A 14,565-nucleotide genomic window follows, 5' to 3' on the forward strand; every position below is an offset into this window, starting at 1 on the left:
ACTGTAATTCTGATCATTATGTATGATTACTGGAATCCTGTGGATTTTTCACTTTAGGGCTAGAACTACATTAAAAATTCGATGCCCTGCCAGTCCTTTCCCCTGATAGCAATGCACTACATATGGGCACCTACTCTAATGCCTTTGGAAGATACACGTGTAACTTGGTATTGGCACTACTTGGCCTTGAAACTAGTATCTTGGCCAAATTACTAACACTTGAAAAAGAAAATAAGTCCTTAAGGGGCAGGATGAAGAAAGCCTGCTTCAGTGGAAACTAGATATTTAAAAACTACCACAAAGAAAACTTATCAATGTTTATTTGATATCTTTCAGGCCTTAATTATATCCAGGGAAGCACGGATTTAAACAAAACACAAGGCAGCAAATACAATGTAATATTCCATTCCTTTCTATATCTGATGAAAGACTGTAGTCTAGATATGTTTACATCACAGTCAAGTATTGTAAGTTTTACGCACACAGCATATTTACAATGGAATAATTGGCAGGAAAGGAGGATTACTCTTTTGGCATTTTCTTTCTCAGGCGCTAAAGTTAAAAGGTTACTCAAGTTAAGACTTATAGAAAGGAAGCAAACCAGTGAAGTAGCCACAAGTACTGCAACAAATCCATCTGCAATAATCCTGGTCATAATGAAGCTGAATCCAAAGAATTTGTTCTAATAAACAAAACTCTCTCACCTACGTGTTCCTATTTAAGACACCCTGGAATTTTAGCTTGGCTTTAAATGGCCTCCCTCAGCCATAACATTAACATTTGCCACCAGCCATTGCAAGCCACCATCCTACAGCATTTGCAGTGCAATCCTTATTTGTGATAATTGCCTTGCCTAGACTTCCAGTACTAAGAACTAGCGAAACCATGAAGGATTGGGAAGTTCTTAATTGTTGTGGGGGGAGTTTCTCCCAGTTTAAATCTCCTCCAGCTGCAGACAGTTCAAGAAAGTTAGGCAAGGAGAGAAAAGCAAACCAGGATTGTTATTTAAGGGAGCGAGTAGCTATTTCATGATTAAACCAAACACATCTTCAAGCATTAATTAAAAACACCACTGCCCTTCAAAACCAGTTCCATATGCCAACTAAAATACTGCAGAGAACAATGCGCTTGTGTCTCTTTGGTCCCTGCAGGCCATGTAACATTGCCCAAACTATGTTCTCCGGGATCTATCACTAGTACCTACTATCTGCATTTTGCATTTGGAGTAGCTCCCTAATTCTCAGCATCTGCTACTACAGTCCTTCCTCTTCTGTGTAACTCCTCCGCTGACCCCCCCCCCGCCCCCACTCTCACACTTGGGAGCCCAAATGCTGTCCGTCCCAGCCATTAAGTCAGTCATAGTTACCAATGCCATTAAACCACAATTAACAGCTCTTGAATAGATAGACACAAAGAGAAGCACAGAATCATTTTATGCTACAGTGTCATCACAATATTTTATTTATTTATTTATTTATTCGATTTTTTAAAATGCTGCCCTTCTCCTTGGACTCAGGGCGGCTTACAACACGTTAGCAATACCACTTTTTAACAGAGCCAGCATATTGCCCTCACAATCCTCATTATGGTGCGATATAGAACTCTTCAGGGGCCTGCTCTACAACAACCCCCCCCCCAGGCAGATGGAAAGTTCTGCGAGCAACACCGGAGAGGGTTCCTTCGGATGTACTAAACCACGGGAAGGGGGGGGAGCAGGGGAGCGCCTGAGGCGCTTCCCCTCAGAGTACAAGGGCGCAACTTCAGGGTCAAGGCTAACGTCTGGAGCCCACAACAGCTGTCAGAACAAAGAAAGGCCGGGACACCCTCCGTAAAGGAGGCCAGGTTGCTCCTCTCACCGGCTTCCCACGACCGCCACCCGAGACCGAGTGGAAAGCGGCAACAAACACTCCCCCCCCCCCGCAACCGCCTTTCTCCCTGGCGTCTAGGCGAGGCGGACGGGCAGGAGAGGGAAGGGAAATAAAAGAGGATTTTGACTACGGGCGCAACAGCACGTAGCCGTTCGTCTATGGGAGGAACGGGGGTGGTGGTGTTAGAATATCTGCTCTCCGGGAGGCATTACTGGAGAAACGAGGGACTCCGGCTTTGCTCCCACCGAGCCCAAGCCACCACGCCGGTTCGCTCACTCGCCGTCCCGCCGCCCACCCGGTTGCCAGGCGTCCCCAGGGAGGGCGCGAGACCCCGGGAGCCAAGCTTAACGGAGACACCACCACCCCATTTACTCACCATACGCTCCTCGCAGGCAAGCCAGAGCCATTTACTCACCATACGCTCCTCGCAGGCAAGCCAGAGCCAGCAGCAGCGCCGGCAGCAGCAGCCCCGGCCTCAGTCCCCGCCGCCGGAACGTGTCCATCGTGCAAGCGCCCGCGGAGGCGCCTTCTCCTCACGAATTGCAAGTTTCGGGGCAGGAGGCGGACGCGCGAGGCGGAGAGAGAGAGAGAGGAGGGGGGGGACTCTTTCCTCTCCGCCGCCCTCCCCCTTTCTGAGGGAAAGAGCGTCCGCGGGAGGGGCGGGTGGAGGACGGAGGGGAGCGGGGGTGGCGGGGAAACGAAGGCTCCAGGTAGGGCAGCCAAAAGCAGACAATGCAGCGGCGGCGGCGGCGTTGCGAGGAGGCAATTCCAGCCCGAGGCAAAAAAAAAAAAAGGCGCGCGCGGCGGTGAGGCGGTGAGGGGAGGTTGCGTGCGCGGTGAGGCGGAGGGGGGGGGGTGCGTGCAGAAGCAGAAATCCAGGAGGTGCCGGGCTAAGGAGGCGCGCGCGCACCCGCACGCACACACACACCGGTGGTTTGCCGGTGAAGGAAGCGCCGAAGAAGCGTACACACAAAAGGGGAGGGCGCCTGGGCGCCGCTCTTTATAACCGGCCTCCCCCCCGCACAGCTCCGCTCTCCTTACGCGCCGCGGCCCGCCGCGGGTGACTCACGGCCGCCTGGGCGGCCTCTGGTTGGCTCGCCAGCGCCTCCAATCCCGATCCGGCGGCTGCCCTTAATTTCCTGATCCGCGCAACCTGCCGCCCGCTGCAGCTGGGAGCCTTTCGCCACGGCAACCGGGACGCTGCCTTGGGTGGGTGTGCCTGCGTTCGATCCCTCGGCCGAACCAGGCGACGGCGACGACGCTCCTCTGGACCAGCTGGTGAGGGTTGAGGAGGATGTGCGCTTGATCTGCCGCCACCTGCACGCTGTTTGCGGTTTGTTTCTTGGGGCTGTGCATAAGAGGGCACTCGGGGCACGATTTTACTGAGTAAGGTATGTAATGTCGGCGTAGGGGCCAACGCTGGAAAGGATCCGAAGCGGGGTTTCCAAGGGAAGCGATTTCCAAACGGGTTTTTTTTTTTTTTAAACTTCCTGGTGAGTATTGCTACAGGGTCGCTGGTACGCAGGAGCGGGCGTTTTTCTCCGAGGACGATCTTGGCCACTGCGCTGGGGAGTAATTTCCCTTTAAAGATGCGACGGCGGGTGGGAATCCTGTAAGTCTGTCCTATTTTTTTATTTATTTTTTGCTTCCTTGGAAGGCGGTCTACTTAAATGTCAAGTATCGGCAATGGAATCGTTAAAATTAAAGGGCAGCTTCTGTTGGTAGCGAATCTTTCTTTCCTTCTTTCCTTCCCTCCCTCCCCTTCCTTCCTTCCTTCCCTTCCTTCTTTCTTTCCTTCCTTTCCTTCTTTTTTCCCTTCCTTCCTTCCATCCATCCATCAAACAAACATATACAAGATAGTAGATATTGGTATAAACATAAACATTAGCAAAGCAGGCAAAGGTAAATTATGCAATAGTACAGTAGGACAAGGATGATAGGCACCATGCACCTGGCTGCCACAGCAATGCAAAAGCAGGTAATAGAGTCAAAGTAAATGTAAACTGCTCCAAACTCGACTGCAGAAAATACCACTACAGCAATAGAGTGATCAATGCCTGGAAGGCACTACCTGACTGTTGTTTCTTCCCCAAACCCCAAAAACTTTAACCTTAGAATGTTTACAGCCAGTAATTAGAGGTGATCAGTAAAGCAGTTATTGGCATAACAATGACAATAAATAGCAATGTTCCAATAAAATAGCACTGTTCCAATATTTAGAATAGAATAACAGAATAAAAAGGACCTTGGAGGTCTTCTAGTTCAACCCCCTGCTTAGGCAGGAAACCCTATACCACTTCAGACAAGTGATTATCCAACGTCTTCTTTCAGATTTTCAGTATTGTAGCATTTACAACTTCTGGAGACAAATTGTTCCACTGATTAATTGTTCTGTCAGGAAATTTGAGGGACTCCTACAAAAATGAGGGAGTCAATCTATTTTCCAAAGAACCAAAAGGCACAACAAGAAACTATAGATGGAAACTAACCAAAGAGAGAAGCAACCCAGGACTAAGGAGAAATTTTCTAATAATCAACTACAATGGAATAGCTTGCCTTTAGAAGTTTTGGGTGCTCCATCACTAGAGGCTTTCAAAAAGAGTGAGGGAAGTACACCCCAAAAGGACAGTGCCAGGAACCGCTAAAACAATGCAGAAAACTTAAAATAACAATTCCTTTTTTAAAAAAGTCAACCTTTATTGACTTGTTTCAGCTTGCATCAGCTGCATTCCAGCTGTAACTGTTAAATGGAGCTATTAACTGAAGGGAGAGAGGGGAGGAGATCTTATATCATTCCAAACAAATGTCTATCCAACCTCTTCTTAAAAACTTTCAGTGGTGGAGCACTCACAACTTCTGGAGGCAAGTGGTTCCACTGGTTAGTTGTTTTCTAAGGTTTGTCAACAGCAAGTTGTACAAACCAAGACTTTTTCTGAAAATAATGGATTTCTAGTATACTGTGGGAATGTAATTGTGACTCTGAAGTAAACCATGGCTAATCAAACTATAGTTATTTGAATATAGGCACTGTATTTTGTGTTGGTACATTCTGTACTTATCAAAGGGTTGAAAATATAAAAAGAATATACCTTATCACTTCATTGTTAGTGTCTTGCTCCCAAGGCATATAATAGAAAAACCATTGGGTTTTATTAAGGCGTGCAGAAAAGCACAAAATTAAAGTTTGAAATGATTTTGCTAAATTATATTGAATAATTCTGGTCTTTACATATTAGGTAGAATTAGATTCCACTGCACTCAGAATCAGAGGCACACTGTACTTGCACAACTATGCTGTGCTAGGACTACAGTATCTCTGTACTTCAATAAACATGTAGTACATAAAAGAGCCAAGCATCTTCAAAAATTCAAGAATAACCAGTCACCTCCTTTGATGCTTCTCAACTGCATGTTTATAGATAGCTTTATACTTACTTGTTTATAGCCAGTAATTAGATGTGATCAGTAAAGCAGTCATTGGCATAACAATGCATAAAGTGCAAAATTCCTTTTAATTGAATTTCCCCCAAATGGCATCTGGTGGTACAATAAGCACAGCTAATAAAAATGAAGTTGCATGCATAGCATACTTATAGAACACATAATTTCTAAAATGGCTTGAGAATGTATAAGTATCCTGAGGTCAGGATTAAGAACATATTGGCTTTCCTATGTTGTTTCATTAACTTGTTTATTTTTGTACCGTATATGAAAGTAATTTGGGGGAAAAACTGAAAAATTTGGCCAAATTCTAAGAGTAATGAAAGGAGGGCTTGGGGGCAGCATCACCATAATATAAACTCCGGCCTTTGATATTGATAAAAGGGAATATTTATAGCTCAGGGTTAAAGTGAAGGGTCCTTTGAAGACATTTCATTAAGCACACCAGATAACACCAATTTGAGTAAACCATCAGATCTACCCCTTAATGTGACTTGTACTGGCCATCCTGGAAAAATCTGTTTTCTGAAATGCATGGAAATAAGAGGAACTTCGTTGTGGCCTAGAATAGTTTGAGAACACCATTCTTGTTGATATCCTCACCCAATGGACAGTGGAAGATTTTGGTGCCAGAGCAAACAAGAATTCTGTCTTTCTGTCTCTGTCTCTCTCTCTCTCATCTATCTATCTATCTATCTATCTATCTATCTATCTATCTATCTATCTATCTATCTATCTATCTATCTATCTATCTATCTATCTAATCTATCTATCTATCTATCTATCTATCTATCTATCTATCTATCTATCTATCTATCTATATCTATTTTGACTTCTATGCCGCCCAATCCCGGGGCACTCAAGGCGGTTTACAGCAATACAAATATGATACAACAATAAAAGAAGTCAAATATAAATACTAAAACTAAAACTAAACCATTATAAAACCCACAAAACAATTCTATCGAACAACATACAACTCAGACGTGAGAGATGTTAACATTCACGGACCCAGGCCTGCCAGCAAAGCCAGGTTTTCACAGACTTTCGGAAGGCCAATAGAGTGGGAGCAGTATGGACATTGGGGGGGGGGAGTTGGTTCCATAAAGCCGGGGCAACCACAGAGAAGGCCCTCCCCCACGGTCCTGCCAACCTTCATTGCTTAGTCGACGGGATCCAGAGAAGGCCGACTCTCTGTGATCTTATTGGTCTCTGGGAGGTATGCGGCAGGAGACGGTCTCGTAAATAGTTAGGCCCCAAGCCATGTAGGCTTTATAGGTAATAACCAACACCTTGAATTGTGACCGAAGATTACAATAATCCCTTGCTACTTCACGGTTCATCTTTCGCGGAGCTTAAATCCATGAAATCCATTAAAAAATTTAAATTCAGTAAAAATTTATAAAATTCTTCTACAGTACTACTGTACTCACATGTAGTTCCACCTGAGAAACATTGTAGAATGACTGTTTAATGCAAAGGGTGGGTTTTAAAAGTCCAAATACTCATTAAATACATAAAAAAAACCTTTCCTCTACTTCACGGAAATTCATTTTTCACGGGTGGTCTTGGAACGCATCGCCCGCGAAAAACGAGGGATCACTGTAATTGGTAGCCATTGCAGCATGCTTAATGCAAGAATATATGGCTGCTAGGCCTCGTCCATTACAAACTGTTGCTTGACAGATCCTCCAAGTTCCAAAAGCCAATAAACAAGCAATTCAACTTTATTTCTGCATTAACGGGGGGGGGGCGCAGATACACCCACACAAACACACCCACACACATAAACATGTCACAGCTCTGGCATGTTTCTGCACCTGAAGGCTAACTTAGCTTCAGGGAAGGCCTGTGATGTATAGCTGTCTTCTCTGATGCCACTCAGAGTGCGACTCACTTATTTCTGAGGTTTTTTTCACTTTGCCTAAAGTTAATACCAATTTTGCCTTCTGCTGGCAGTAGGTTTTTCAGCCAGAATATTATGTTTCATAGGATGGTTTAACAACATTCTTACATAAGGGTGCACATAAGTGCACTAGAGTGCCTTTCGTCTCCTGCCCTAATGTTTCTCTTTTACTAGTATCATGTATATAAATGTTATTATATCTCTGTATGCCACCAATACGTACTTGACAAAACAAAACAAAACAAATAAAATAAATAAGACTACAGGAAAAGATGTTGTCTTGCGGCTTGTTTGGACTTTTGTTCCAACTCTGTGACACAAATTATTTTGGGGACAAATATAGAGAAAATATAAAAGCTTTCCATTGGCAGAATAATGCTAACAATTAGATGTTAGCGTTAAATGCAGAGCCAGTTTGGGGCCAGCTAACAATTAGATGTATAAACAAAACACTTTCGTAATGAGTACGGGCATGGCATGCAGCTGGGGTATTGCCAAGAAGAACAGTGCTTGATTCATAAGTTTTAATTAAGCTTTCTAAAACCTTCATGTTTTGGGGCCAGGTTATTTAAGGGACGATCTTCTCCCACTCGTTTCTACCTGTCCAATTCTGTCTGACAGCTTGGACGTGTTGTAGACCCTGTCACCCAAGAAATGTTGGCTGGAGGGGACCAGGAGATGGGCTTCTCTGCCATAGCCAATGCTTCTGGATATTTTCCCTTTGGAGATCAGGATAGCCCTGGTGGAGTTTCACAAGGCTGTAAAGACTGGTTATGTGCTTGGGCCTGGCCACAAATGTATTAAGGGAAGTATTTCTTGCATGCATTAACATCTATGGCAATGGCAATGGGTGTATCTTCGGAGAGGGGTGGCATACAAATAATAATAATAATAATAATAATAATAATAATAATAATAATAATAATAATAATAATCTGGCATAAGCCAGTGAAAGTGGTCCCAGTGGTACTTGACACGCTGGGTGCAGTGCCAAAGGATCTCAGCGGACATTTGAAAACCATCGGAATTGACAAAATCTCCATCTGTCAATTGCAAAAGGCCGCTTTACTGGGATCGGCAAACATAATTCACCGCTACATCACGCAGTCCTAGGTGCTTGGGAAGCGCCTGACTGGGGATGAAATACGAAATCCAGCATGGTGATCTTGTTTGCTGTGTTGTATTGAAATAATAATAATAATAATAATAATAATAATAATAATAATAATAATAATAATAAGCCTGCGAGGCCAATTAGATCCCACAGGGTTGGCCTTTTCTGGGTCCCGTTGACTAAGCTGTGCAGGTTGGCAGGCCCACGGGGGAAGGCCTTCTCTGTGGCTGCCCCAGCCCTTTGAAACCAACTACCCCCCAATGTCCATATTGCTCTCACCCTACTGGCCTTCCACAAGGCTATGAAGACCTGGCTTTGCCGGCAGGCCTGGGGTCCTTGAGAGTTAACACCTAGTCATGGCCGAATTGCGAGATGTTTAGTATGGATGTGTGTATGATTGTATTGCTTAATTTAGGGGGTTTTATGCATTATTTTAATTGTGGTTTTACTGTTTTTTCTACTGTTTTATATTTGAGTTATTGTATTATTGTCTTATTTTATTGTTGTAAGCGGCCCTGAGTCCCATGGGATTGGGTGGCATATAAATCAATTAAATTAATTTAAATTAAATTAATAGCTTTTCTTATATTTTGGAATGTACTGGTAGTCTTGTCTTACAATCATAATTGAATCCAAAATTTCCATTCCTAAGCAAGGCGGTTAAATGAATTTTGCCTTTTTGCCAGTTTTTAAGTGAATCACTGAAGTTGTTAAATGGATTGTGCAGCCATTAAGGGAACCTGGCTTCTCCCCATTGAGTTTGCTCATTGGAAGCCAGCCAGAAAAGTTACAAATAGTGACCACATGACTCTGGGATAGTGCAGCCATCATAAATACATGCCAGTTTGTCGCTAAACAAATGGTTGTAAGTCAAGGATTACTTGTTTGCCACCCATTCATTTGTTGAGATGAGTGGCTATAGAAATCAAATAAGTACAGTGGTACCTCTACTTAAGAACTTAATATGTTCCGTGACCAGATTCTTAAGTAGAAAAGTTTGTAAGTAGAAGCAATTTTTCCCATAGGAATTAATGTAAAAGCAAATAATGTGTGCAAACCCATTAGGAAAGAAATAAAAGCTTGGAATTTGGGGGGGGGGAGGAGGAAGAAGAGGAGGAGGACAGTCGCTGCCAAAGGAAGAAGGTGAGGTGAGGAGAATCAAAGAAATCCAAAACTTTAAGGCTTTTTTTAAAAAAGAGGGACTTGGGGCGAGGAGGAGCACACGCCTCCCATACACCCGGCGCGAGGCTGCCTCCCATACACTGCGCCAGAGAGAGAAACCCAGGGGGAATGGCAGGAAACTGGCCGGGCCTTTGTGCCGCTCTCAAATTTCCTGGGAAATCTTTTCTGGGCTCGGGTTCTTAAGTAGAAAATGGTTCTTAAGAAGAGGAAAAAAAATTCTTGAACATCCAGTTCTTATCTAGAAAAGTTCTTAAGTAGAGGCGTTCTTAAGTAGAGGTACCACTGTATTTTAAGCATCCGTGTCTCTCCACTAGTCCAAGGCATTCCTTCCTCCTTAAAAGACAGTTCTTCATTTGGAGGTAAAATATGTGATATTAGTTGCTTTTCACCCTAGCAGATAACTTTTGTATATGTATATGTGTTGAGAGAGAGAGAGAGCTGTCAGCATGCATCATGCAAAATCTCTGAACTGACCTGCCAGTCAAAATTCTCCTTGTTCCTAATCTATAGAAGTTGATGAGTTTTTAAAGTATAATTTGGCATTATGACCAATCCACCTTTTCTTTTAGATGTTTAATAAAATCTTTTTTTGCAGATCATAGAAGATGAAATCGACAAAGAACGAAGATGGACCTGTTGGGCAGAGGGAACATTTTGGAAATTAACAGTGGGGAAAATATTGCATCATCTGAGAAATGGATAATTATTTTTCACTTTGCTTCCTGAATTCTTACATCCAACTATAGAAAGATGGTGAGGCTTATAAATATAGAAACAGAACCATAACCCTATACAGAATTTTCCACATGAAAGAAGTAAAACTGCTATTATCTGTTTCACTTTAAAAGAATTAAGCAAACTTGCAAGTCAATTCAGGTAACAGTTTTTGGTGGAAAAGAAATAGAACACAGGAGAGGGCTACTTAACCATTAAGTTGGGGCGGAGGGTTGTAATAAATACTACTCCAGTTCTTAGATTGATTAGTGTGTTTGATAATGGTTAGAAACTTCTAAAATAAATGCTGTGAGTATATATTGTGAGCAGCCCAAGTCCTCAGAGAGGGGCGGCATACAAATCCAATTAAAGAAATAAATAAAATAAATAAATAAAATGCATTATAATTGTTACATTTGTGCAGCAGTTTTTTCATTCTGCATTCTTAGAAGTATTACACTAGATTTGAGAGCCAGTTTGGTTTAGTGGTTAAGGCAGCTGGCTAGACGGCAGGAGAGCATGAGTTCCAATCATGACTTAGCCATGAAAGCCAACTGGATGACTTTGGGACTGTCACTCGTCTCGCAGGGTGGTTGTTATGGGGAATATAGGAGGAAGGAGGTATGTTGGATATATTTACTGCTTTGAGTTATCTGTAAAAATAATAAAGGAGGAATACAAATAAATTAAACATTTGAAATGTAACTATAATTAACTTAATCTCAGATTATGTTCCTCTAATTCTAGCAGTCTTTTATTTCTTAGCAATACTCATCCGCTCATCCAAACCAGACAACAAGCTGTAAAATCTTATTTCAGATCAAGGAAAACACAGTTCTTCGTCTTGAATCTATAGCTTTTATTTAACTTGTAGCATTATTTGTACAATCTTCTACAAATTTATTTATTTATTTATTCATTCATTCATTCATTCATTCATTCATTCATTCATTCATTTATTTATTTATTTAACTTGTAGCATTTTTCTTTTCCTTTCCCATACAAAACACAAATTTTTACCACAGAGATTCTCCCCCAGCAGTGACAATTGTGGTTTCTCCCATCTAAGCATGTCTTAAATTTCATTCCATCTCTTAATACAATTATTTTGAAATAACATACGTTTAATATTTCTCATAATAATATCCAAATATTTTACTTTTTCCTCAATCTTAAAACCAGTTTAAACCACAAGCTCTAATTGATAATCTATTTTTATATTTTTGTTAACATCTTTGTCTTCTGATTAATCTTAAAACCTGCTATCATGTCAAATTATTTTATTTTCAACTTCTCAATCACAATCATTTAAAATAATTTATAAACTTTATTCAATAATGATATCTGATAGGATTTTTTTTTTTAGGTCAAAGTTTTGTCCCTTTAGATATTAATGCCTTCTTAGCTTCTTCATCTATCTGGCATCTTTCCCCTTTGTAAAATGGAATTCATTAAATTTTGTAAAGCTTTTAAGAGTTCGCCCTCAAAACATTTGTAATAAGGCAGTTAAGTATCTGGTCCAGGTACCTTTTCTATTTTAGTTTGTTTTATAGCTTTACTTATTTATCAGTTTGATAAATTGATACAAGCTGTGTCCCATATTAAATAATATATAGTCAAGCAGCCACAAGTATTTAATATGTTTCCTGCATGAAAAATAAGGACATGGACATCTCCCACTATGTTTCACTTGTATAAAACTTGTCTCATATTGCTGGAGTGATATACAAATATTTACTTTACATCAGGGGTCCTCAAACCTGGCAACTTTAAGACTTGTGAACTTCAACTCCCAGAATCCTCCAGCCAGCTATGCCATCTATGCTATGCTATGCTGGCTAGAGAATTCTGGGAGTTGAAGTCTGCAAGTCTGAAAGTTGCCAAGTTTGAAAACCTCTGCTTTACATACTCAGTAGCAAAGATTTTATGACAATTCAACATCATCCTTATGTGTTGCTTCAACAGAAACAACTGGAATGCAAATCTCCCTGTTGGGTATATTTTTATTTTATGCTATGTATTTATTTTTAATTTATTTTCAAGATCAACATCTTTTCAGGGCAGGTAATATCATAAAACTAGTTCAGTGATATTAATTGTAAACAGTTTCAAGTGCAGCCTGTTGCAATAAAACACAACCTTGGAATGCATGTCATCAGCAAATACAATATTTTTTTCCAATTAAAATACAGAAAGAACAGATGAGTTTTAAAAATCTTTAAAGTAGTCACAGATGTGGCCAGCCATATATCTCCCAGAAGGAAGTCTTAAAGGATCATAGGCCATCCGTCATATTTGCTATGGCTTCAACTTTCCTGTTTTTCAAGAGCACAAAATTAAGAGATTATATGAATAATTAAGAGGAAAGGGAATTTAAAGGACTACTCTTAAATTATTCTGTCTTTCAAAAGAGATGTTCCACAACTAGTTGCTATAAATAAAAACAAAAGGAAAACAATAGGAAGAAGAGTACAACTTAGGTCCTGGGTCTAATTCCTACACATGACAGAGAAACTGAATGTTTGGTCGTTTTCACTGTTGAAATCCATAACTTGAATCTAAAATGTTAAAATGATCCTGATATAAAACTGCTAAAATACAATGCAGTCATCTAACAGAAGAATGCTAATCTTGAATGTCCATTCCCCAATATGCACAAAGGCAATCTAGCTTTCTCACCCATCTTTGACATCCAGTCTTCCAAAAATGACTTCATTTCCCTGGGATATTGATTCCCTAGCATGGAAATTGCTCATTGTAGAACATCCTGTGTGCTCTTGTTACCATCAGAAACCTGCATTTCCTCTCATATGCTTTGGATCATTGGGCTTTCCTGGACTGACATCAGAAATACAGACACTGCACAATGGAGAACTTGCTGCAAAAACTGATGGTGTTATTTAATCTTACTTTGCTTTGACTTGGAAACCACTTCTGGACTCTGTTTGAGATGGGGGGGAAAATGAAACTTTGATTTTGGGTTTGCTGATTAGATAGGTTCATCATTATAGAAATGAGTAATATACACTGCTCAAAAAAATAAAGGGAACACTCAAATAACACATCCTAGATAGAATAGAATAGAATAGAATTTTTATTGGCCAAGTGTGATTGGACACACAAGGAATTTGTCTTGGTGCATATGTTCCCAGCGTACATAAAATAAAATATACATTTGTCAAGAATCATGTGGTACAACACTTAATGATTGTCATAGGGGTCAAATAAGCAATGAAGAAGCAATATTAATAAAAATCTTAGGATATAAGCAACAAGTTACAGTCATACAGTTAACATGGGAGGAAATGGGTGAAAGGAATGATGAGAAAAACTAGTAGAATAGAAGTGCAGATTTAGTAGAAAGTCTGACAGTGTTGAGGGATTTGTTTAGTAGAGTGATGGCGTTCGGAAAAAAACAGTTCTTGTGTCTAGTTGTCTTGGTGTGCAGTGCTCTGTAGCGACGTTTTGAGGGTAGGAGTTGAAACAATTTGTGTCCAGGATGTGAGGGGTCAGATCTGGATGAATGAAATATTCTCATTGAATACTTTGTTCTGTACAAAGTTGAAGTGCACAACAGCATGTGAAATTGATTGTCAATCAGTGTTGCTTCCTAAGTGGACAGTTTGATTTCACAGAAGTTTGATTTACTCAGAGTTATATTGTGTTGTTTAAGTGTTCCCTTTATATTTTTCAGCAGTGTATATTACTATGTAAAATAAAATGCTGAGGTTGTATGTTATTACAGTACATTATTCTATTGCACTAAGAGTTGGAGGTCAATGCTTTTTTTTGTTTTACCGATATTTTCCTCTTTCCTCCTCTACTTTTCCATTATTTCATTTTTCTTTGTATTTTATATTTCAATAAGCTAATATAATTTGTAATAAAAATGCATGCACTGCAACCTTCCTATGTTTATAAAAAAGCAATTTGGGACAGGAGCAAACTTAAGACATTAGCAGTGCTAATTGTTTGAGTCTAGCTGATAGCATTTTTACATGGGGAAGGTCCTAAGTTCACTCTTTGCAATCTAGTTAAAGGGGAAAACTTATTTCCATCAATTGCGTGCGTCTAGTAGAGTAATTCCTGACAGCTGTGTGATAGATAGAGTTGTGAAGCATGGAAGTCCAAAGGGGAGTAAAACAATGGCACATGTCTTGTAACATCATGCCAGTGCTCCATGTACTCAAGACTTCATAAGACAAATTATATAACATGACATCAAGTAGTAAACCATCATTTCAATTTTGTCATGGCTTGTTAATGGATGACAAAGTGGTGAAAAGCCTTTTCTCTCATGTGTCTTGCTCTTTGTTACCAAAGCATCAGGAGTTATGAAA

The 14,565-nt window shown here is 40.7% G+C and overlaps 1 protein-coding gene across 4 annotated transcripts in view; it reads right to left on the minus strand.

Moving 5' to 3' along the window:
* VLDLR (very low density lipoprotein receptor) overlaps nucleotides 1–2,999 on the minus strand; it is a 39,712-nt gene extending 36,713 nt beyond the window's left edge. Inside the window, exon 1 of one of the 4 annotated variants that reach the window (XM_070742604.1) lies at nucleotides 2,284–2,999. In XM_070742604.1, coding sequence (XP_070598705.1) covers nucleotides 2,284–2,371 — 88 coding nt within the window. In that variant the 5' untranslated portion in view covers nucleotides 2,372–2,999. Of the gene's footprint in view, nucleotides 1–2,244 lie in introns of all 4 variants that reach the window. The other 3 variants (XM_070742606.1, XM_070742607.1, XM_070742605.1) reach the window with 3 other exon arrangements.
* Nucleotides 3,000–14,565: the final 11,566 nt, after the last annotated feature.

Source organism: Erythrolamprus reginae, chromosome 2 (assembly GCF_031021105.1).
Source record: "Erythrolamprus reginae isolate rEryReg1 chromosome 2, rEryReg1.hap1, whole genome shotgun sequence".
NCBI classification, from domain to species: domain Eukaryota; kingdom Metazoa; phylum Chordata; class Lepidosauria; order Squamata; family Dipsadidae; genus Erythrolamprus; species Erythrolamprus reginae.